This window comes from Filicampus tigris, chromosome 19 (genome assembly GCF_054856515.1).
Source record: "Filicampus tigris isolate MCC_2025a chromosome 19, RoL_Ftig_1.0, whole genome shotgun sequence".
NCBI lineage: Eukaryota > Metazoa > Chordata > Actinopteri > Syngnathiformes > Syngnathidae > Filicampus > Filicampus tigris.
The window spans coordinates 1,048,511-1,072,931 of NC_141235.1; the positions used below are offsets into that span (position 1 = coordinate 1,048,511).

The 24,421-nt window shown below is 48.6% G+C and overlaps 1 protein-coding gene across 2 annotated transcripts; it reads left to right on the forward strand.

Annotated features, from left to right (window-relative positions):
• The first annotated feature begins 1,374 nt into the window (after positions 1-1,374).
• On the forward strand, positions 1,375-23,896 carry LOC147128754 (disks large homolog 5-like). Of its 2 annotated transcripts, XM_086015852.1 has the most exons (34): positions 1,375-2,142; positions 5,305-5,373; positions 6,727-6,895; positions 7,689-7,832; positions 9,253-9,436; positions 9,790-10,046; positions 10,130-10,436; positions 11,164-11,394; positions 12,202-12,386; positions 12,474-12,599; positions 12,939-13,071; positions 13,154-13,278; positions 13,417-13,592; positions 14,140-14,243; positions 14,347-14,439; positions 14,947-15,807; positions 16,169-16,292; positions 16,508-16,652; positions 16,739-16,854; positions 17,277-17,360; positions 17,512-17,674; positions 17,901-17,972; positions 18,159-18,321; positions 18,392-18,525; positions 18,614-18,778; positions 18,910-19,093; positions 19,817-19,965; positions 20,229-20,399; positions 20,499-20,695; positions 21,176-21,319; positions 21,525-21,652; positions 22,253-22,362; positions 22,852-22,961; positions 23,090-23,896. In XM_086015852.1, exons 1-34 carry the CDS (start codon positions 1,812-1,814, stop codon positions 23,191-23,193), a joined length of 5,958 nt encoding a protein of 1,985 aa, XP_085871978.1. In that variant the 5' UTR covers positions 1,375-1,811; the 3' UTR covers positions 23,194-23,896. The 2 variants fall into 2 exon arrangements, with proteins under 2 accessions (XP_085871978.1, XP_085871980.1); XM_086015854.1 differs by lacking the exon at positions 17,901-17,972.
• The last annotated feature ends 525 nt before the right edge of the window (positions 23,897-24,421 follow it).

Genomic DNA, 24,421 nt, shown 5'->3' on the forward strand with positions numbered 1-24,421 from the left:
GCCGCAGGCCTCGCGGGGCCCCGCAAATGACTCGGCTCGGCTCGGCTCAGCACCTTTTCCTCCTGACGTGCGCTCATCCATTATCAAACGGGCCAGCCTGAGTGGATATTTGATGGGAATATTTGGGAGTTTGTGCTGATACCTCACTGGAAATAGACCATCTTGCTTTTAGGGGGACAACAGCCCCCCTAAAGCCAACCCCGATCGTGATTTCCAGACACAGGACTTGAATTATTAAAGCAGAAGGAGGGCACGCTTGTATGTGCACTCACAGCTCACATTGTTAGGGACACCGGCACTATCTGGGTCCACAGTCAATCAGTAAAATGGATTCTAGTAACAGGTTCCACTTCCTGTTCTATGGTTATCATGACTGCTCAATGATGCCTGCAGTTTGTGTCATAATTACCACGGAAAACCAAGACCTGCCCGTCCTGTTTTCTTTTTTTTGTTCCCCCCCCAATTTGCACTGTCTTTGGAAGACGCGGGCGGCCCTAAATGATGGCACAACTCCCTCTGAGACAACAACAGTGTGACATTTACGCTTTTCTTTTTTTTTTACGGCCCCGCAACGCCCCCACTCGGGGAATTTACATTCCAAATTCTTGTTGGGAGCCACATGGATTTTCTCTGCGGGAAAGTCTTACATAACCATTTGCATTGTTTAAACACGGTGTGTGTGTGTGCGTGTGTGTGTGTGCTGATATATAGGAACACGGCGTCCTGCATTTAAGCAGATTTCACTCCATATAGATGATGTCACGAAGGATTAAATGCCCTTGATTGCGTTGTTTCTTAAGGATTTGGACTTCATGCAATGTAATAACACTTCCAATCTCTATTATGATATAAAGATGACATTGTTGCAAGCAATGCATCTGGGGGTTGCTATGATACAGTGTGGTGGATGTCTACTTGTTGGGACCTTCGGCTTGTCCCACAATGAGTCATATATACTCAAATGAATGCACATATATGTATGTATATGTGTATATGTGTATATTTATATATGTATGTGTGTATGTGCCATGTGTATATATATTTATATATATATATATATTTATATATATATTTATATATATATATTGTATATGTATATGTAATGTGTATGTGTATATATGTGCATGTATATTTACATATATGTATGTATATATGTATATATATTATATCTAATATATATATATCATATACATAGATATATAGATATATGTGTGTGTATATTCTGTACATCTGTCTGTGTGTTGTAGCTCGACTCTAGTTGTTATATTTCTATGATGCTGTATTGACGTGCGCAGCAAGCCAGGTGCGTCCACCCACCAGGTCCCGCCCACTTTTACCCCCCCCCCCCCAAAAAAAAAAAAGAAAAATTGCCGTGCTGGGAAACATGAGTGCTTCTAGTACCTCTTCTTCGTCTTCTTGCGCTCGGGCTGTCCACGCGAAGTACGACGCGAGTTCGCACTACTTTCCCAGCACTTTTCAACATGTCCCAACAACTCGCGTGCACTTCGGAAGCGTCCCGTAGCGCCGAGCGAGCGGGGCTTTGACGACGACTTTTCCCCGGCCGGGGAGGGACTGAGAGAGAGAGAGAGAGAGAGAGCGCGAGAGTGAGAAAAAAAAGTGTTGTCATCTCTGCGCCGTCAACAAACATGGCTACTCGTCGTCTAGCAGCACCAACCGAACCGGGTCGCCACTCCTGCTGGTTCTACTTCGTCTTTCTCTCACGTAAAGCTTCCAAAGTCTGCGGCGGAAGGATTTGATTAGCCAGAAACGAACCGAGGCTGCTGCCGGAGGTGTTGGGGAGGCCAGCAGCCATGGATCCGCGGCACAGGGACTTTCTGGAGAAGTGTCACCACAACTTGGCCGAGTCCGTCACCGATGCCGACCAGCTCGTGGAGGTCCTGTACCAGGGAGGCACGCTGAACCCGGCCGAACGACACGAGCTGGCCCGCGGCGGCGGCGGCGGCGGCGACGGAGCGGAGAAAGTGGAGCTCCTCGTCAAGATCCTGCTTCGCAAGGACCGGGACCACTTCGCCGACTTCTGCTCGGCCCTGGAGGAGACCAACCCTCACCTGCGCTCGGTGCTGCTCACTGGCACTGGCGCTGGCACTGGCACAGTTAGCGGGCCCGTGGGCCACAGCACCGGTAAGACGAAAACTTGTACACCGGTACATGACCACAGACGTCTCCAAACTTTTATGATGCCAAAGTGGATATTTGACAGTAGAAACAACACCACTGAACCAAAAAAAAAAAAAATTACATAAAATGCACCAATAACACCATTTGGTGGGGTCTTGGTACTGAGGAAACGATTAGAAGTGAGTGGAGGAGCTTCATTTGGGTAAAAGTTGTCAATTACCGCCACCATCTTGTAGCCGCTATCGAAAATTGCAAATCATTTTATGGGGTGTCAACAATTTTGTCCAAATCATTATTTATTCTCAGTTATTTGCTGAAAAAAGACAACATCTAATACTAAAACACTTGGGATGGGTGAGTACCAATACCGGCCTTATTTCAGTATATCAGGTAAAGGCTGCCGATACCAGCAACTGATACTTAAGGCAAAACAAATCTCAACTGATTTGCAGCAAAAGGCAGAATATGTCTGAGATTGGTCGTTATAACGGGGAACCATTTTGACCTGACGATACTGCCACTAACTGCCCCCCCATCCCAAACCCTTTCCCAGAGTCCACATTTTTAATGGCTCTAAAAGCTGATCTAAATCAATGTGGCCTGCAGTGCTTTGTAAGGACAAAGGGTCAACATGGACACACACAAAAGGGCATTTTGTTTGGCTTTAACTGTGCCGAGCCCTTTTTTAAAATGCCGGAAATTTTCCAGAAAGTTTCCAGTAAATTTGTATGGGAATTGGAGGTAGTGAATTTTGCAAATATGCAACTTGGTCTCCATTTGCTGCCCTATTTGCATCAGCACCTCGTTTCCCCACTCTCTGCTCTCGTGTCAGCGAGCCGAATGGCGACGTGTCAATTATGCATTCATCCTTCCTGTATTATTTATAGCAGGACGGGCGCTGCGCCGTGAGCTTCCCTGGCTTTTTACCCTTTTTGTCGCCGCATTTCACAATCAGGCAGCGCACGTGAAAAGCCGCCGCCGAAGCGCTAAAGAGCTCTTTTTGTGCGCCAGCTCGCAAGGGGTGCAGCAGAAGTAGGCAGAGTCGACGCGGAGTACAGGGCGGACAGGTTCCTCCGGTGTGTGCACGCCAAAGGAGGATAAGTCGCAAACAAGGCGTGAAGCCACTTTCTCTCGGTTTGCGTCGTTGAAATCATTTACGATGCAAGCGTGTGGCCCGTGGGCCTTTTTTCAATAAGATTAAAGACACGCTATGTCAATTTCTAGCAGCGCGGATGCAGGACGCGGTGCGACGTTTTTTCTGTGAGCACCGTAACGTGACAGCCAGCAGCACATGATGCCGGGCGGGTGCGCACGGGGACGCGAGCGTGCCACGCGTGCCGCGACATGAGCGTTTGTTGGGAGCAGAGGACGCGACAGGCCCACCGCCACAGAATGCCTCTAGTCAGCGGCGGTCTACCGTTTGAGGGGACGCTTTGGTGACGCCCACCCACTCACCGCATCAGCTTGAATAAGACAGAAAGATCAATAAATTAATCAATCAATAAATAAATACAAATACAGTGGTGCAAGTGGTCCGACTTAGCTCAATGCTAGCACATAATGGAAAATTCCATAGACTAGGCTAAGGAGGAGCAGGAGTATAACTGTCGTGGTTCGGTACGCACCTTGCTTCGAAGGTTCGGTTACAAAAAATGTAAAACATTAAATGGAACATAAAAAGCCGCTGGATGTAAACGATCCATTTTAATCAGCAATTCTCAAAGTGGAGAATGTGGACTCCCTCTAGTGGTGTGCACAGGAATCACTGCGTAAAGACCGTCCCCTTGTACTGAACTTGTTATGGTTCTTAAATTTATGTTCACGTTTTACAAACTGTTTAGTTTTGTTGATTTGTATTTTTTAAACAATTATCACTTAACCTTTGTGTTCAATACATTTAACGAAATCATATTTAAGTCGAGTTTGTGTCACGTTAGACAAATTTGAAGTGCTGCCTGAAGCGTATGGCAAGCCAAGACGTCCATTTGCCAGAGTTTGAGCTTCGCTGTTTTGGTTATCGGAGCAGCGTGTGGCCAGCTACACGGCCCGCCCCGCCCCTTGAAGACAACTTCTTCAACGGAGATCGTCTTCCGCCTGTCGAGAACTATTCCTCGAAGGTGAACCCAGCCGACGAGACGCTAGAGTGTCAAAGGTCAGAAGCGAGCGAGCACATGTGACTCGTAGAGCCCAGCCGGCCACACGGCAGGTGAACCTTGCCCGCTTGACGCTCTCCTCAAACAGTCGTGGGAAACGCAACGCAACGCAACACAACAAAAGAGGGCTTGATCCATGGGATGAAGTCTGCGAGTAATAGATGACCCCCCCCCCCCCCCAAAAAAAAAAGGTTTGTCTCGTGCCGTAGTTGCCGATAGATGCTTCTCGATGCCGGCAAAGTGTCGCTTTTGTCGAATTGAAAATCCTCTACTCGCTGCAACGTGTTTGCTTGCTGCAAGTAAGACTTGTGTTGCTTTGGTCTGGTTTGCTTGACGCTTCTTCTTCAAAGAAGCTCACCAAGAAATGTCGAAAAGTATTTGTTTCCATAATTTACAACGCAAAAAAAAAGCTTGTAAACAGCGGCGTGTATTCGAGCCCGGAGCGTCCGGCGGAATATCTGGATATGTGCTTGCGGCGCGTTGGCCAACAGCGGCGCAAGACCGGTTGAACAGAATTTTGCCTCTCCATTTGGCCCGCTTCCGTTTGTATTGCCGGTTGACAATTGTCATCTGACAGTAAGGATAGTGTTGAGCTTTTCCAGCTGACTGCCTTTCTAACACGCTCTTCCTCCACTGCCCTACTGTCACTTGTGAGTCACACAGTGGGCCACAAAAGAAGGGGGCTTTCAGTGGGCCGCTGTGTGATCTTGTCACCGGAGATAAAAGGCTGCGGCCTCTTTGGGGCCCCGGCCAGTCGCTATTCAAGCTCCCGGCACAACCGATAATTAGCAACACTCGGCCGTCGGACCCGCGGGCCCGTCATCCCCATTCGGGGAAAGTCCCACCTTATTATTCCTCCAGCTGGGCCGTTTTCTGTTTTTGTTGTTGTTTCTCTTTCTTCTTTGTCGAGCCTTTTGAACGCAAGCCGAGGCCTTCGTTCGGTTCAGTGCTGGAAATGATCAGCTGAATGACTGGCGTATTTTTCATGTCTTTTTTTTTTGCTTGCCCGCAGGCTCCACGTACAGCGTCTTGTCCACCATGCCGTCGGATTCCGAGAGCAGCGGCTCTCTCAGCAGCGTAGGTGAGTTGAGTTTGCGACAACCTGCCGCCACACCGGAGTTGAATTCAGTCCAGTGCGCCGCGCTAAACCTTCATCTGGCGTGCGTGATGGCAACAGTTGAGTCACTTCCAGGCTGGCAAAGGGGTGGAAAATTTCCCCCAAAGTTTCCAGAAGGAGTGAAGATGGGGAATTATGGAAAGATTACAAATTGGGATTGAGGCTAACTTCATGGAAAAGTACCATTCAAGCATGAATATAAACATTTAGTTTTGTCATAAGAAAGCATGGATAGCGAGCTCATTCCCTTGCCAATGTGCAGTAAAAATGTCAAATTTTAACTATGTAGATGAATAATCAGTACCAAGTGTCAAATATATGAATAAGCAACCTAGGCAGTTTGAAAAATTCACAATTTTCGCAGTTTTTGCAAATGGGTATTTGCGAATCGGCGAACTGTAAACGTAGTATCTGCAGCGATCTATGAAAAAAAGCTCCAAAATACAAATAGGTAAAATGATAGAATAGTTTGTCATACAGAAAAAAATTGCTCATCGTGTTCACCAGTGGTGGTTAGCTAAACGGTGATAGTTTACTGTCACTTGGAAATAATTGACAAAATAATAATAAAAAAGATGCATAGTGTTTCAGTGAATAGTTTGTGGTACGGGAAAATGATAGTTTGTTAGTTCACCGTTGGTGATAGTTTGCTGTAACCTGAATGATCTATAATTGCAATATGGATAAATAAAGTAGCAACAGCGTTCACTCTATCTGTATTTATCTTCTATAAAAAAAATGCTCCAAAATATGAACGGGCACATTTTTCAGCGAATACTTTCGTACAACAGAACCTGTAAGTTAGTGAGTTGACTCGTGCCGATTTTCTCGAATGAATCACCGATAAATGTTCAAATTTTCATTGGGGCACCGTAGCAGAAGGCTGCCAAAAAAGAGGTACGGTGCCGTTACGTACTTGGCAACGTAGCAAACTGAAGCACGGCGAACTTGCTGGAATCTGAGGCTATATATTAGCCACTGGCCCTTCCCTGTTCAGACTGAGCACATGCTGCTGATTACACAGATGTGAGAGGGATTTAGTGACGCCGCACACACACACACGCAGATCTGCTTCTTTTGGTCAACCCCCGCCCCACCCCCGCCCCACCCCCGCCCCCGACTCGACTCTGCTGCCTGAAATAGAAACTGAGCTTTGGTTAATGGCGTGAGTGCAGGAAGTTATGCCGGATTGCTGGCATGTGTCGGGGTTACCGGCCGCAAGAAGTTACGACTAAAATAAATAAAAAAATAAATACATTGAAAAAAGTTGAGAAATGGGCAAGGGGCTTTGTTGTGCCAAGGTCTCCCGTGTTTCAGGTACGCCCACTCCAGCCTCCTCGCCACCGCTGGCCCACGTGGACGCTCGGCGGGCGCACGACAAGATGGAGACGGTCCTGTTCCAGCTCCGCCACGTGACCCGCGAGCGCGACGAGCTTCGCAAGCGGCTGGCGCTCTCCTCGCCCGGGAGCACTTTTGACGACTGCAGGTACGTCGTCGGCTTAACGCCGCGACGCCGCCAGCGTCTCCATAGTAAACAAATACTTGCCGGTGGCAAGCGGATTGAACATTTCAAAGCCAAGTCCAACCTGCAATTAATATCAGCGTCTTTCAGACTAGTCGTAATGACATTTTGACTCGGCGGAATTTACTTTCAAGATAATGTGAGCTGTCAAAACCACAAAAAGACTAATGCAAAATGAAAAGACTTGCAAGGAGCATTGCGCAAATGTCGGTGTGCAACCTTTGCAGGTGTTGACGAGGTCACGCCCTCTTAAAGTCACACATCAACACGCTGCTCTATTCAAATTTCTTTTTGTGTGTGCGACGTTTGACCTGCGACACCACAGCATCAATGCTAGTTTTTGCAGCCCGTTAACTGTATTTTGCATTCTGTGTTAGCATTAAGCTAGCAGATGTCCCTAAGACCACGTTATGTGGTTTGTTTAAATGTCATTCTCTTCGGTTTCACGTTTAGTTTGGCAGTATAATTCAACTGCGAGTGGCAATGAACCACTTGGCACAAGGACACTTTTTTTTTACGTTACCAGCTTTGCCTCGGAACGGGTGAAGCTCTTAAATCAAGGGACCGCTGTCGTCTAACTGGAAACCGTGTTCAAGCGGAGAGTAAGCACAAGTCGAATGTGACCGCACGTTGTTTTGCACGAGTGACTCGCTCAGACGAGGACTGCGTTGAAATGTGAATGCGCCTCTTCCGTTAGCACCCATGCTTGTGTCTCTTCTAAAAGCGGCTGTGCGTGTGCCTGTTGTTTGCGGCGCAGGCCCAACTCGAAAGCGGGCCACGACTACGAGCGTCTGAAGCTTCAGTGCATGAAGGCCATGGCCGACCTGCAGTCGCTGCAGAACCAGCACAGTGGCACGCTCAAGAGGTGCGAGGAGGCCGTCAAGAAGGCAGACTTCTACCAGTGAGTGCCGCCACGCAACACCTTTACAACCTGTACGTACACTTTTAAACTCATCCAAATGCTTCATTTTTTTGGGGCTGCTCAGCCTGCGTGTTTTGTTTTTTCCCCGCAGCAGATTGCACAGAACAGATTTTATTTGTGCGACGGTAATAGGGATGAACTCTTCATCGCCGTCCGCAAGCTGCCGAGTGAGTTAAGCCCTAAAAAGCCGTTTCCATCAACTTAATTTCATCTTTGTGATAGCCCGAGAGCCCGTCGGCAACCCGGCGAATCTTTTTTTGATTTTCAAAGCCGACGTTGCGAAGTTTTGGAAGTGACGCCCACCGGTCTTGAAGAGGACGCTCTGTAACTAGCGTCCCGGCCCACATGCCAGCATTTGTTGCGTCGCCTCGACGGGTGAGGGAAAGGGAAATAAAAAAAAAAGAAAAAAAAAAAAAGAGGGAAGCCGCTCTGTTTGTGCGGGCGCGCGTTCTCCTCCCGAGCAACATCTGGCCGCGACGCAAACACACAGATGTCGACGGAAGATTATTATTAAGATTATTGCTGTGCTTAAGCTGCTCCTTCCGTTTGCACCGCGTGCAGCCAGCACATCAAATTGGAACTTTTTCCCTCGTATTTAAGATTAAAAAAAAGAAAAGAAAATCATTGTAATATTGTAACTTTTAATACTGTCTTGATTCTCTAAAAACTAACTTTTTGTTTTTCAGATTTTTGACTCGTGTCAAATTCTGACTTTATTCCCATAAAACAACTTTTTATTCCCCCTCATTATGCATATTGACTTTCTTAAAAAAAAAGTCAAACTTCCCCCCCCATATCCAAACGTTTTATTTCTCATATTTCAATGTTATTTTCGTGAGATTATAACTTGTTTCTCGTTAGTTTGACTTGTTATTGTCGCGCGTGAGCCACATCACAGCGAGTTCATTTTACGCCGCACGAACGGTCCAAGTTGCGTTTTGAAGTATTGTTGCATAAGACGATCATTTGACTGCCAGTGCAATTTAAGTCATTAACGCAATAATGAGCTCGAAGGGAGAACATCTGGCCTTTTGACAGATGAAACTGCGCAGCCCTATTTTTAGTCCGCGCGGCTCCTGGGAAAACAATCTTGTCTTTGCTGCTAACCTTTTTGCTCTTGGAGCTGGTTCGGAGGCGTCGGTCTGCCAAAGGGGCGTTATGAAATGTGCAAAGCGCTTGCAGCCGCGTCGACTGGTTAGTAAACCTTTTTTGTTTACGGAACAAATGTACAGTACTAGATTGAGGGGGGGAGGGGGGGGTCGGATCAAGCCACTCCAACTTTATTCACAGTGTGACCATTTACCGCATTGATTCTTTCACGAGGGAGCCACATGTTGAGAATGGCAGTTCTGCATCATGAATGGGAATGTTTGCGATGGAATGCTGCGGTGCTTTTCAGCACGCTGCACAGCCGGCTGGCGGGCGAGCACAGCCAGCTGAAGGACGAGCTGGAGGCGGCGAGGCTGGACAAGGTGCAGCTGCTGCGCCAGCACGACCACGCCAAGCAGACCTGCGAGGAGCTGCGGCAGCTTCGCGACGACCAGCAGCGAGAGGTGGCCGACATGCGCCTGCTGCACCAACAGGTAGCCGGCCAGCGCGGACAACCTCACGACGGCTTCATGTCGGGCTTGCCTCGCGATGAAAGAAGACAGATTGCTTGTTTTGTTCATTTCTTTTTTCGTTTCAAAAGCGTTCTCTAAAAATGATACATGTGACATTGTAACATTTCGATTTTAGTCCCATAAAGTATACCTTTTTTGCTTTTGCACTTTATTCACAGATTCAGAAAGCTTACTTTCTTCCCACCCGGCAGTTAAGGAGTGTTTCTGTTTGTTCCCCAAAAAAGTCCTCTTAACATTCCATCTTTATTCTCCTGAAATCGAAACATTTCCTATTGTTTTCCGTGCGTTAGTCGAGTTTGTGCGTGACTTTGTAGGTGATTCGGGAGGGCTCCTCTGACGCCCTGAACAAGCTGTACGACTCGGCCGTGGACAAACTGGAGAGCGTGAGGAGCGACTACGAGGCTCTGCGCAAGCTCTACAACGACAAGACGGCCAACCACAACGCCGACCTGAGTCGCCTGGACCACGCCGAGGAGGAGAAGCGGCGCCTCCAGAAGCAGCTGGACGTGCTGATGAAGCAGAGGGACGCCGCCATCCACTACCAGCAGCAGTACTCATCGTCCATACGGAGGTGTGGGAAGGGGGGGGGAAAAAATCAATAAATTCAACTCGCACGTCCTCCCACCTGCGTAATACGCTCGGCGTGTGTCCCAGGTTGGACCAGCAGGAGCTGTCCAAGGCGGCGGCCCAGAACGTGGAGCTTCAGCGCGAGATGGAGCGGCTGCAGTCGGAGGCCACGCGCTTCAAAACCCAGCAGCTCAAAGCGGCCAAGGAGTGCGAGAAGTTGAAGGACGAGCGCGACTCGGTCATCAGCGAGTACCGCCTGATCATGAGCGAGCGCGACCAGGTCATCAAGGAGGTGGAGCGGCTCCACAGCGGGCTGGAGGCGGCCGAGGCCAAGCTGAAGAACACGTCCTCGGAGCGGCGGGTGGCCAACGAGGAGCTGGAGGCCCTCCGACAGGTAGCGCCCGTACTCGCGCCTTCAAAGTCCCGTGGGCGTTTGGGGACGTATCGCGGGGATATGTCCAAGTTCCGTTTTTGGAGGTCGATATGCGTTTCCAATGTGTCTAGAGGTTGGAGGGGTGAAATGAAAAGCTACAGTTCAGCATCAATTCAATTCGGCAAAGTTTCGTCTTGCCTCGACCTGATGAATTTTTCTGCAAGGGTTAAGGAAAGGTGTTTAAAAGGTTTGGCGATCCTCCCCCCCAAAGAGGCCTGAATAAGTTAGCAGAAATATCAATACTCAGCTACAACAATACTAGAGATGCCTGAAGAATCGACCTACAAACTGTTTTCTGCCACTCCTATTCAAGTTTACTGTCGAACAAAACCTAAAACAAAGAGAATTCCAAATCGTGTATTTAAAACAATGCCACGCCTATTTATTTTGAAAGCTAAACACGGACAACCGATGCAAACTAGTATAGACCGGCTAAGTCATTATAACATAATATTCGCTGCAGCTTATTGAGGAGCTGTGACCACAAACGTAAGTATGATGCACACATCAGCGGGATTAATGGCATTTCTATTTAATGGGATAGGATCAAATTAAAGTTGTATCTCAAGGCACCAGTCTACTTCAGTACTTCCCCACCCGCGCCGGCATCAAAAAACAAACAGCTGACGGATGCCTGACGGGGTTCAACCATCCACCGGCGGCTTCTCACTTTGCGCCCGTTTTGCAGGAACTGTCGTCGTCGCTGATGGACAGAGACCGGGCGGTCTGCGAGAAGAACGAGCTTCTGGAGAAGTACTGCCGCGAGGTGAAGGACAAGGCGGAGGCGCAGAAGGAGCTGAGCCAGGCCTGCAAGGACATGGAGACGGTACGCGAAGAGCGAGACGTGGCCCGCAAGGAGAGGACGGAGGCCATCATCCAGCGGGACCAGCTGCTGCGAGAGTATTACCAGGCCAGACAGGTGCGTACACACACAAGGCACATTTATTTACAAATGGACCGAATAAAGCCCCCCCCCCTCGACCCACGATAATCCTTTCATCACATCCAATACAATAGTCATATTTCCCAAAAAAAAAAAAAAAAAAAAATCTAGCTGCTGGCACGCTTCCACGCTGTGTTGGTTTTATTCCCCGCCATCAGAAAATGATCAGTGCACACGGCTTTTCCTTCTCTGGAGGTCGAATAATTAATCCCAACAATAAACTCCTCAGGAATCAATTCAGCCACGGGCTTAATTAATGCTCTCCCGAACTCCCTCCCTGTTTATTTGCTCGATGTAGAGCAAGACCACTGAGAGGTTTCCCCTTCATTAAATCAAGCCCGACCCACTTTTCAACCGCAACAAATAGTCCCAAAACATTACAAGACAATTTGTACAAATGCTAATAAATAGACCTTGTTAGAGTTGCAAGAGAGAGACAAATGTTATTTTCATTAGAAATTGGTTGTCGAGAAAAGCTTGAAATGGAGCAAATGTGTTGTTAATTGTTGTAAATAGTGTGTATTTTTTGCTGTTAAAAAATACACAAATGATGCTACTAATAATGCAGTGGAACCCACGGTGGATAAGTGATTTGATAAATTAGGCTCAAAGTTGTTGTTTTTTTTATAACTGAAAAAGAAAATTGTCCCCATTGCACCCACCTTTTTGTTTTTGAATACGCCTTGTGGGCCAAAGGGCACTTTGAGGGACAACCCCCATTTGCCCAGAAGTTCTGCCTGCGCTCAATACACTCATCAAAAATGCCCGAATGTTTCCCCCCAGCAACAAGACTCGGCCACTCTGGACATGGAGCGAGCCAACAAGGAGATCGAGACGCTGAGGAAGCAATACGAGGCCGTCGGTCAGGAGCTGAAGGAGGCCCTGCAGGAGGCCGAGGTGGCCAAGTGTCGGCGAGACTGGGCCTTCCAGGAGAGAGACAAGATCGTGGGAGAGAGGGAAAGCGTTCGGTGAGGCGGCCCTCCCTCGGACCTGTGCCCGCGTGCGCCGCTTTTCAACGCCACTCGCTGAAAACAAGTTTGACGTCGACGTTCCAGCACCTTGTGCGACAACCTGAGACGAGAGAGGGACCGAGCCGTGAGCGACCTGGCCGACGCGCTGAGGAATCTAGACGACACCAGGAAGCAGAAGAACGACGCCGTGAGAGAGCTCAAAGAGCTCAAGTGAGTCTTTTTATTTTCTTCGATTCCATTTTTTGCTTCATGTTCCTGCGCTCGCTGCGGCTCGAGTCACGGAGATGGACAACGATGGACTCGTGTTGCCGCAGTTGAGCTTCATACTGGTCCTTTAGTGCCACCTGGTGGTCTCATATGAATTGTTGAACATCGTTTCCTCCACTGGATGGTGCCAAGGACTCCTTTTGCTATTAGAGGCCCCTCAACTGACTTGAAATTGGTTCCTTGGCAACAAGATGGCGCCGAGCACAAAAATGGCAAAAGCGCACTGTTTGTTCCAGTAGTCGCCTGCCTTCTGGTAAGTGTGTCCATTTCTCCGCTGTGCAGGGAAAAAATGGAGGACCAATTGGAGAAGGAGGCTCGGTTCCGCCAGCTAATGGCTCACAGTTCGCATGATTCCGCCATCGACATGGACTCGGTTGAATGGGAGACGGAAGTCGTAGAGTTTGAGAAGCGCAGGGTCAGTGGACTGTCTCTCTGTTTTGCGCAGCCGTGCACCGAGTAACGTCTAATAGCCTGCTTTTTTTTTTTTTTTAACGCAGGACATGGATTTGAAGGCGCTCGGCTTTGACATTGCCGAGGGGGTAAATGATCCTTATCTACCGGGAGATTGCGGTGTTTTTGTCAGTAAAGTGGACAAAGGAAGTCTAGCAGAAGGCCGATTAAGGTAAACACCCCCCCCGTCAGCAGAAGCCCACGCGCCTGAAAAATCGACGTATCCGTACAGTAACCAAGTATTTGTTATGTCCCGCCTCTGCCGAGCCGTGCCGAAATACTTTGTACGAGTCGTTTGTCTTGCGCGCAGGGTGAACGACTGGCTGCTGAAAATCAACAACGTGGACCTGACCAGCAAGGACAGGAAGCAGGCCATCAAAGCCGTGCTGAGTGGCGAAGGCGTAATCAACATGGTGGTCCGCCGCAGGAAGTCGCTGGGGGGGCGGGTCGCCACCCCAGTCCAGATCAACCTCGCCGGACACAAAGGTCCAAAACAATCCGTGACCGCGTTTGGCTTTTCAGCAGCAATCTCGGGATGGAAGCGTGTGGTCCACTCTCCCAAAGCTTGTACAGCCTTAAGCGATGAAATGAACGAATTGATGAGCTGACGAAGCACTTTTCGAGGTAGAAATGAATCTGTATGGAACTCGCCTTCGTGGCTGACCAGTTCCTTCTGCGCCGAAGCTTTACAGCAATCCATTTGTGCGAAACAGGCTTACTGAAATGTATCTAACCTAACTACGGTATTTCCATTCATTACTGTCTACAAAAACATTTTGTCATAAGACACTGCGTCATTGTGCACAGTTTGAACGTTAAGACTGTACTTAAAATGGAGAACAAAAGTACTTGCATAATGATTCGGTTAAGACGTATTGCAGATAAACAATTCGGGTACTTGAATAAATAACAGTTGTAAAAGATCACATGCAAATGAAATTCCGCCCAAAAGCAGGCGGTGCCAAACGGTTTGTGTCACGTGTACGTTTAAACTTTGACGGGCCTCCGTAATGACCCGCCATTGTCCTCTCAGACTGCGGCATCTGCCTGGAAAGCGGCGTCTTTGTCGCCTCGCTGGCGCCTGGCAGTCCGGCGGTCCGAGACAATAATCTCACAGTCGGGGACAGGCTCTTGGCCGTGAGTAGGCTGTGCCTCTAGCGCCCTCTGCCGCACAATGTCATATTCACCTCTTGAGCAAAACAAAAGCCCTAAAACCCTTTATTGTTTTCACTCATTTCAGATTAACGGCATCCCGCTCGATAACAAGTCGCTGCCTGAGTGCGACGCTCTGTTGAGGGCGTGCCGCGAGTCGCTCTGCATCTCCCTCGCCAAGGTGACGACTGTGCACTCCTGAAAGAACATTAAAAAAACACACAAGTACACCACATGACTAAGTTGCGGTTAAGTGACCTCGTGACTGAGATTTGGATGTCACGGTTCAGGTTTCACAATTTCACAGATTCTCATTGTTGGGTGGTTTGTGGTGTGTGTGTGTTGTTATAATCGATCCAATATTGGCTGAAAACTTGCATTTGCCTCTTTTGTACTCAGACCAAAGCAGCAATATTATTGCATTGGCACCATCTGGTGGCTTCTTGGTGTCAGTGAACTGTTGAAGCCAGTTGACAGAGTTTAAACGACAATAATATGTTTATGTTAAAAATAATAATTGTTCCTGCCACCTTTTCAGTCACTGCGGTATATGTTATTGAGCCACGCCAATCACACGCTTGCTAAAGCTGCACACAACACAGCACGCAGCTGTGTTGTGCATTTGATCCCGATTAAGACTTGCGTTGGGTATGTTTATGGAATTTATGATCTGTTTATGTATGGGCAGTTCCTCCCACAGAGCTGCTCGGGCCAGAGTTTGTACGAAAGCCTGAGGGACTCTGAGAAAGTCTGCAAAAGCTGCCGCAACTCCAAGCACAACTGCCGCGCGCAGGCCGACGGCTGCGCCTGCGAGATGAGGTGCCAGGGCGGCGGCGGAGGAGGCGGCGGCGAGGAGGAGGAGGACGCAGCGCGCGGCGACGCCGGCCTTCATTGCCACCACGAGCCCGGCGACTCCCTACACTCCCGCAGTCCCTCGGAGCCCCTGGCCGAGTTCGGCTACAGGAGGCAGGACTTCCACCGGCGGCCCTTCACCTTCACGCCCGTGCTCCCCGACTGCGGCGCTCCTTCGGGCAAGGCCGGCGCCGGTACGTGGCCCAAAGTCATCACCGGAGCATCCGTCCCCGAGTGCGCGCAGCTTCCCATCTACAAGAGATCCAAACAACGCAAGTCCATCTTTGACATGAACACATTCAGGAGACCGGAAGCGCCTCCAAAACTGGACTACATGTCGCTCGCTCAGCTGGCCAAACACTCGCCGCAGAGCTCGGCGGGCGAATCCTCTCAAGGTCCGCCCACCCCGCCGGCCCGGAGCGACTCGTTCAGGTTCAAGCACTCGCAGCAGAACAGCTCGGCGTCCGACTCCACCATCCCCGCCTCTCCCAGCCGAGGGAGCAGCCCCGTCACGGAAGGCGACGGCGGGAAGCAGCTCTACTACTCGGGCGACGCTTCGCAAGGAGAATCCAAGACGCTGGACGACGACGACGACGGCAGTCAACACCGGGAGCCGGACAAGAGAAGGTACCGGCCCAAATCGGCACCGGCGCTGCGGCGGAACGTGACGCCCTTGCATATCCCGCCTCCAATGCAGGTTCGTAGGAAATATCTAAGACGGTTTCTCTTTCATGCACCGTACTGGACATTTTATTATACAGGCTGGGCCAGAAGTAGGGACCTCGGTAGTTTTGAGGCTTTTTAAAAGTAAGTTTGTTTTCCAAGTGTTGTGTGAATAATGGCAAATAATATCAGTCAAGGACAAAAAAAAAGTACAATTGAAAGCAGTATTGGACACACACGAAGGCAGAAAAGTCATTTCAAGGAAAGAAAAGAAGGATGCAAACATCTGAAAACGTAATAAGAATTTATACCGTGTATCTATTGTTAGCCCAATAAAATTCATAACAATTTTCATTTCATAATTTTCCCCAAATGTCTTTTTTTTCCCCATCCAGGTTCACAGTTTCTCCAATGACGAGCACTCCCCCGAGCCGATGGATTTGTTGCGCTTCTCCCCGATGCGAAACAACCGCTACAGCATGCACTTTGCGCCCCCCAGCTACAGCAGCGCCGTGGCGCGTAAGTTGGCAAAAGGCCATTGCAGGCCGTGTTGTTTTAGTCGACCTTTCCCCCCAAGATGTCTCGCCTGGAAACTCCCATTGAACAAACCCTTCCAGCGACACGCACGCAATCATGAAGCCATGTTGCATAACATGCATCTCTACGTGATTGCATTGGGTAGTCATGATGAAAAGGTGGGCAGCAGATGAGCCCACATTCCGCTGTCCTTTCAGACCCGGCGCAGCGAGGCTTAGCGTCGTGCCCGGCGAAGACGTCGGTGATGAGGAACGCCGGCTACCCCACCTGGAGTCACGAGTTGCAGACCGGCAACTGCGCAGCCGGGCCCAGCGCCAGCGTCCACACGCACTCACTTGCAAGGTACCGTCCAGCGGACACCTTTGGAAACGCGTTCAAAACAATCATTGGAGAAAATCATTGAGTTTCACCCCCCTGCACCTTCTAAGCCCCCAGCATCGCGCTCGCCACAGTGTGGACCTCAACCACAAGCTCGCCGGAGACGTCGGCGAGAGCAGCCAAACGCCTCACGGCACCAACTCCCTGCCCTCCGGCTCCAGAATGGGTATGTGCGCCCCAGTCCCGTGTTTTGCTTTGACATCACAACTCTCAGAATGTCCTATTTTCACTTACGGTGGACAATGGTGCCTTTATTCGCACTAAATGAAAAATTGGCACAATTCCCCCAACCGCCCCTCCCCTTGTCTATAGGCGTATATGTGTAAATAATTCATTCATAAAGGTTGTATCATTTTTTTCTGCACAATGAAAGTGTTGATACAATATGATCCGAGTACAGCATCACTCCTTAAACTCCACCATAAACGTCAGCTTTACAGATGCCACGTCATGTTATAATGGTGAATATTAAGTCACACCAAAGGGGCTTGACAGCTCCCAAATAGCAACGGTTATTTATTGTGCCTTGCTAACTAGCATTTAGTAGTGGAAAAGTTTGATTTTTGATTGTCCTTTTGTGCTTTTTAGTCTCCCTGAGTGCGTTGCACTACAGGGCCGAGCGCATTAGGATTCCACCAACTCGTTACGCGTGCTCCACCGGATCCGATAGAGGTGATTCTACACATGGGCTGTCAAGCTCGTCTTTACACTTAAAATGACACCTTTGATCGGCGCAGTCTGTGAGCAGACATATAAAAAAAAAAAAAAAAAAAGAAAAGAAATGAAAATAAAAGTTTGGCACGTCTGGCCGGTCCATCTCCAGAATCGCGCTCCCACTCGGAGTGCAGCTCGCCGACAACGCCTCCCAAGTCGCCCGTCGGCCCGGACGCGCCGTCCTTCGCCAGCAGCCAATCGACGAGCTCCATCTCCACGCAGCTCAGGATATCCGTCAGCCGCGCGCCGCTCGGCGACGCTCGGAAGGACGGGTAAGGCGGCCCTCTCGCTCGCGTCCTTTAGCCACCATCGCTCAAAGTCTGACGTGCCGCCCGCCATTCGTCTCCGCTTTCAACTTGATGAAGTGCCTCGTAAAGCAGTAAACAAAGCCCCGCCTGACGCATGGCCGTCTTTTCCGCTTTCCTCTCTGCTGCTCATTCAAAACTACTGTCACTCCTTCCTTCCTTTTTGTCTCCCTCCTGGTCTGCCTGCTTTCAGATTTGTCTCTAATCCCTTTGTCAGACTTCGGCTGGCTGCTAGGCCCGCGTTCCTCTCTTTGAGATGCTTGAGGTTTGTTTCTTGCTGCTAAAAGACCTTCTCGTGATGTCTATAAAAGGCTGCTTTTGGGTGGCAGAATAATGAGTGACTACTGTGGACTTAACCTAAAAACGATGCTAAAAACCTGTTTGGGTTGCCTACCAAAGGGGTTTGTTTTTTTCCCATCAAATGTTGAGAGTTGAACATGTCTCCTCTAAGGCCGTATTTGGAGGAGCCGCGCAACGTGACGGTGCAGAAAGGGGCCGAGCCGCTGGGCATCTCCATCGTGAGCGGCGAGAACGGTGGCGTCTTTGTGTCCAAAGTGACTGCGGGAAGCATCGCTCACCAAGCTCATTTGGAGTACGGAGATCAGCTCCTGGAGGTAAAAGAGAGAAAAGGCAATCTTGTTGATTTGCCGGCTTGTGTGACAAATGTCGGCGGGCTGTCTCCAGTTTAACGGGATCAACCTGCGCAATGCCAACGAGCAGCAGGCGCGCTTGGTGATCGGGCAGCAATGCGACACTGTCACCATTTTGGCTCAGTACAACCCGCACATGTTTCAGCTGGGCAATCACTCTCGATCCAGGTAAAAAAAAATTTTTTTAAAAAATCCGTTTGAGAGGGCGCGCTGGAAACCGCGTTCAGTTATTGGTCGTCATCGTCCTCCTTCTCAGCTCTCGCATGGAGTCCATCAGCAGCCAGCCCACCGCGCGGGACAGCGGCGCCAGCACCCCGGACGACTGCTGCGTGGGCGACACCCTCAGCGAGCAGGACGAGGGCAGCGTCACCCCCACGTCCAAGCAGACCACCCCCGTCACCAGCCCCCACGGCTCCTTTCGGTACCGCCAGTGCACATTTAATCATTAGCGGTCATTGCTGGCGTTGCATTAGGGTGCAACGTTTTCAGTCAAATTTCACGGCAGGTCGAGCTGGGGAATTTTTCCAAATATTGATGGCGAAATAATGACAGGCTTCCCGCGGCCGGCTTGCGTCGCACGGCGGAGCCGCGTCTGGTGAGGCTGAAGAGGATCCAGGCGGAGCTGGGAGTCCAGATCTGCGGAGGCAGCCTCTACGGCATCTTTGTGGAGAGTCTGGACGAAGACAGTCCTGCCAAAACTCCCCATGGCCTCCTGCCTGGAGACCTCTTGCTGGAGGTATCCTTCATCTCTCTTAACTACAATGGGACCTTGACTTGCAAGTGCCCTAACTTCAAGTTACAGACGGTCATTCATGGTTGTTGTTTTTTGTTGCTTTGTGTTGCAAGCTGAAATTTGACCTTTTCTAACCTTGCATCTTGAGAAGTTTCACAGTTGGCAAACAACTCTTCGGAAAAGATGTTAAACGTGCTCGCTTCTAAGCTGAATTTAACGCTCCAACTAAACGTTAAACAAACAAAAAAAAAAGGGCCGCCTTTCAGGCTTCGAGTTACTGCAACTCATGGGTTTTATTGTACATGCGGGGCACACGCTACACTGCAGATTCTTTCTGCTTTGAGAAACGCCACACTTGCTGCGACGATCTGCATCCTTTATTAAGTATGGATTAAAATGATGAAATTGAATCAAAGCAGAAAAGGTTGGCCAAAAGCTGTTCCATTCCTGCCATTCTCTGTGTTATACAGTACAGTACAACACTATTGTGTTATTTTTTTGCTATTTAAAAAAAAAAAAAAGTTCCAAAAAAACAAATTCTTAGAAGGCTTTGACAGATGAATGGCATTTGTGTTCATTTCACTGGGGGAAGCTGATTTGACTGATTTCATTCCCGTTTGGTTCGCTTTGTCTGGCACTTGTTTTTACTGCAAACGATGAGTCACTCCAGGTTGACCTGCTTCTCGTGTTTGGACCACTGACTCATCCGTTTTGCTTTGCCAACAGTACAATGGCGTCAGCATGAGGAACAAAACCAAAGAGGAGGCTTACCTGGAGTTGTTGAAGCCCGCCGAAACGGTCACGTTCAAGGTACAAAACTGCGCGGACGAGCTCGCCGCCATCAGTGAGGTACCCGGAGACGGATTTTTCATCAGGTACACAAAATGACAGTTGAGGCACTTGTCACACATTCGCCTTTATGTTAGCTGACATTTAGCTTTTTCCGCCCGTGTGTCTGAATAAATGCCACTGAAACAGAAAGTACCGCCAGAGCCGTGACAGGACAGCGTGTGTAGACGTTACATGAAAGCACAAACAGTTGTGGCACCATTTCTGAGTTCCGTCACGGCTCTGGCGTTGCAATTTTGCCGGAGTCGGTTTGACCTTCGCGTCACGCTTGTCCAATGCGTTCCACCAGGTCGCTTTACGAGAGGGTGGCCGACGCCGAGCAGGAGCTGAGTTTCAAGAAGGACGACATCCTCTACGTGGAGGATACGCTGCCCAACGGCAACTTCGGCTACTGGATGGCGTGGCACCTGGACGAGAGGGCGCAGAAGATGGAGAAAGGCCAGATTCCCAGCAAATACATGTAAGCTCAACCCCGACGCCATGAATGCGTGCTTGCATGTCTAGTGCCACTTCTCATCTTGAGCACAAGGATGTGGATCTACTTGTCTTGTGTCCCAAGGATCGACCAGGAGTTCTACAGGAGACACGGCGTAGCCGACGCGAAAGACGACGGCGGCGGCGGCAAGACCTTGTCCGCCGCATCCCGCAGGTCTTTCTTTCGCCGGAGGCTGAAGCACAAGCGCAACGGGTCCAAGGACGGGAAGGACCTGATGGCATCTGATGCCATGATGTCGGATTACTTGCCCATTACGGAAGGTGAGACGGCTGGCGTCAACTCGCTTTCAAATCAAGCCCATTTCCACGGCGGATCGCTTCATTTCTTTTTTTTTATTATTATTTTTTTTAATATAAATACATTTAAGGCCGAACTATTTTTACAACTTCATGTGTACCTGCGGAGAGTCTCTGTCACCATAGTACATGGGGTGATTGATTATTGCAAACTATATCCATATTTGACCTTATTCTTATCAGTTTCCTCCTATTTTTGGCCATCCACTTCTACCCGAACTATTTTTGTGGTTCAATAAGAAATAATATAGTTCCTAGTAAGTATATTTTCTATTTGTATTTGCGCAGCGGGCTTTAGCGCGGTTACAGCGACGCCTACTGCAGCCGTGACCATGCCCTGAGAAGGGCGTCTTCTTTCTGTTCGAACTGCTCGTATTTGGTCTATTTCCAAACGCTGCCCAAACAAACATAAAAGACCAGCATTTTGTCTTGTTGCCTGCTCAGATGGCGTGAGCCTCCTGTACCAGCGGGTCCAGAAGGTGGAGTGCTTAGCCCCCAGACCGGTGCTGATCTTGGGGCCGCTCGCCGAGGCCAGCAAGGACATGCTGGTCAACGAAGCGCCCGCCAAGTTCAGTCGCTGTCTGCCGGGTAAGATGCACTTTAGAGTAAGGCACAAGTTGTTCCCGAGATCCTGGATTGAATCTTCATCAAACCATTTTCTCATAGAAAGGTCAAATAGTGACAAACTTCTATTTAGAAGTCACTGAGTTTGTCAACAACTATTTTACCATTTTAACTATTTCCATCCACACGCTGAAGGAAAAAGTAAGCCACGCCTTTCTTTCTCTCGCAGAGATCATGAAGGCGTCCCAGCAGGCCATTGAGCGAGGCGTGAAGGACTGCGTGTTCATCGACTACAAGCGACGCAGCGGCCATTTTGACGTCACCACTGTGGCGTCCATAAAGGAGATCACGGAGAAGGTAGATGTCGTCGCCACACGCCTCGTCCACTAAACTCTGCGTCGGGAAAGTAGTCGCAATGTTTCCATTTTTACACATTTTGTGCTACAGCCTCACTCCAAAAATGGAAAGATAAATGTTCCCATAAGTTTCTCTTTTTTTAATTTATTTTTTCATTCAAAAATCAATTTGAAGTCACACGTAGAGCCTTTGCTCAAAACTTAATAGATGCACCTCAGCAGGAATTACAACCTCAAATTATTTTGAATTTGAAGATGCAAGCTTGGCACACCTCTCGACTCAGTTTGGAGCGTTCCGCTATGCGCGCACAATTCTGAGCTAAAAAAAACGACGACAAAACACTTATGTACAAGGTGATTTTCTTTTTTCTTTTTTTTTAGTCACAATACATTTGCAAACATGTTTTCCGGTTGCCTTTCTGGGTGTGGAATTTTGTGGAAAGAAACTCATTTCATCCATTTCGAAATAAGGGTGTGTCCTAGCAAAATGAGCAACAAGTGAAGCGCTTCTAATGCAATGTACACATCGACTGTGTTTGCCAAGTTTCTGTTGCGACATCCATGATGCATTGTCCCGTGACGTGGCCGTGTTCTCTCGCAGGACTCTCACTGCTTGCTTGACATTGCCGCACACGCCATCGAACGCCTCCACAGCGTTCACGTCTACCCGATCGTCATATTCATTCGCTACAAAAATGCCAAGCAGATCAAGTGAGTAAAGAAACTCATGCCTTGTTTTGGTCCCATTTTTTAATTTTTTCACATGGTGTCGCAAACACAACAAATACTAAAATATAAGAACCCACCTGTTCCCACAGGAAATGATGTCATTGTTGTATTTATTCACTTCTTTCTATGACCACAAACCCTCACATTGCAAATGTTGGGGGGAGATGAACTCTTCCGGCCATCACGCGCACGCTCACCGACAGACCTCCTCAAGCCGCACGCGTCCAAAACACGCAGGGGGAGATTGATTCCCGCTAAGCCTCCCCCTCCCTCGTCGTCATCAGCTTGAGTGCCAGCTGTCCAGGGGAAAGCTTGCTCAGGAACCCGTAGCGCTGGTTGCCCGCGTGGGCGGCAAAAAGACTCGGCGCCCCCTCCCTGAACACGAAAGCCTCACGCAATAAGCGGCGCTGTGTTGTGGGATCTTGCTGCATGTGTGCCGCTTGATGTCGTCCATTTCTTGTGCGTTCTCAGAGAGCAGAGGGATCCGATGTACCTGCGCGATAAACTCTCGCAGAAGCTCTCCAAGGAGCAGTTTGAGGCGGCCCAGAAGACGGAGCAGGAATACAGCCGCTTTTTCACAGGTCAGATCTGAATGGGTGCAAACTTGGGACCAGAACTGTGCTTTTCAACATTTTGTGATTTATTTATTTATTTATTTATTTATTTGCCCAATATTCCCACCCTCCTTTTATTTTCTCCCTCCCTGCAGGTGTTGTCCAAGGCGGCAGCGTCTCCTACATTTGCACTCAGATCGTCACCATTGTGGAACAGGAGCAGAATAAAGTTCTGTGGATCCCCAACGGAGCGCCGTAGAAGTGAGGCAAAAAAAAAAAAAAATGTTTTTTTTTTAAATTCATGCGTCTTCATCATAGCAGTGAATCGGTACATTAACTCATTACTTTTCACCTTAAGCCACCGCACAAGGTGTCCTATGCACACTACAGTATATGATAGAGATGTACTGTACTACAGATAGTTGTTTACACTTGTATTGAATACTACTTGAATGAATGCGTTTCTATCTAGAAGCACTCCTTTTAAACAACCTGGACCGCCGTGCAAGATGGCTCACTTCGCTAAATATTTGTCTGTTTTTAGCAAATCATGGAGATGTAGCTTAATGGTATTTAACATGGAGGATAAACTTTTTCTTTTTTTCACCCTCTGTTGTTCATTTCAGGCCTCACGTTATGATGTTATCGTGCCAAGCTTTTCTAATATTTATTGTGACAGTACGTGTGTAATACAAAGAGCTAAACAGCAGCTTTTTACTTGGTGTGTGCGTGCGTGCATGCGTGTCTGTGTGTGTGTGTGTGTGTGTGTGTTCTACTTGAGTTGCCAATTGACTTTTGCGTTCTTTCTTTAATTTGATTGTTTTAAAGGGATGTTTTTGCCTGTCGGTTGTCCTGGTTAGCGACGCGCATCTTCCAACATATATTGGAATGAAAATCACAAGTTTTCTTTTCTTTTTTTTTTTTTTTAACCGTGATTAAAAAGGGTACGAATGATGACATGGTCCCGGGTTTCTGTGCATTCTTTTCAAAGAACGTTTGTTACATGCAATTCTGTAAACCAATAAAATCATCGGCCAGGGGTCAAACCCATTTTGTGGTTCTACTTTCCCTCAGAAGGCGTCGACTGGGGAAAAATATAATCACCTCAATCATATTACGACGGATGCACAATTGAGAGAGCAAAAAAACACTGGATCTGGCAGTCATTTATAGAATGTTTAAAAATGTTCATTTTACTCAAACATAGTATCTATAAATAGCAAAAACAAACAAACTGGTCATTTTGAAATGGTCTCTATATTGGGCTGTATACACTGTTTTGAGCAACAAATTCACGGAGCCATGGCATGGAGAATAGTGATACTTGTTCAATTTAAGGGAGGGTTTAGTTGGAGTCCGTTCCAGCGCTGCCCTATTCGTCCACTAGAGAGAGCCAACCCCGCTGGAAGCGCCACTGATGCCTCACTGTGAAATCAGCCATTTTATTTAGTTATGTACTGTACATTCTTCTGAACTCGATACCCACA

What these genes read in the sequence shown, in the direction of transcription:
- LOC147128754 (XM_086015852.1), top strand. Translation starts at nt 1,812, where the DNA reads ATGGATCCGCGGCACAGGGACTTTCTGGAGAAGTGTCACCACAACTTG. An exon ending in AGCACTTTTGACGACTGCAG is followed by an intron (nt 6,896 to 7,688) that starts GTACGTCGTCGG and finishes TTTGCGGCGCAG; the next exon opens with GCCCAACTCGAAAGCGGGCC. An exon ending in GGCAATCACTCTCGATCCAG is followed by an intron (nt 18,526 to 18,613) that starts GTAAAAAAAAAT and finishes CCTCCTTCTCAG; the next exon opens with CTCTCGCATGGAGTCCATCA.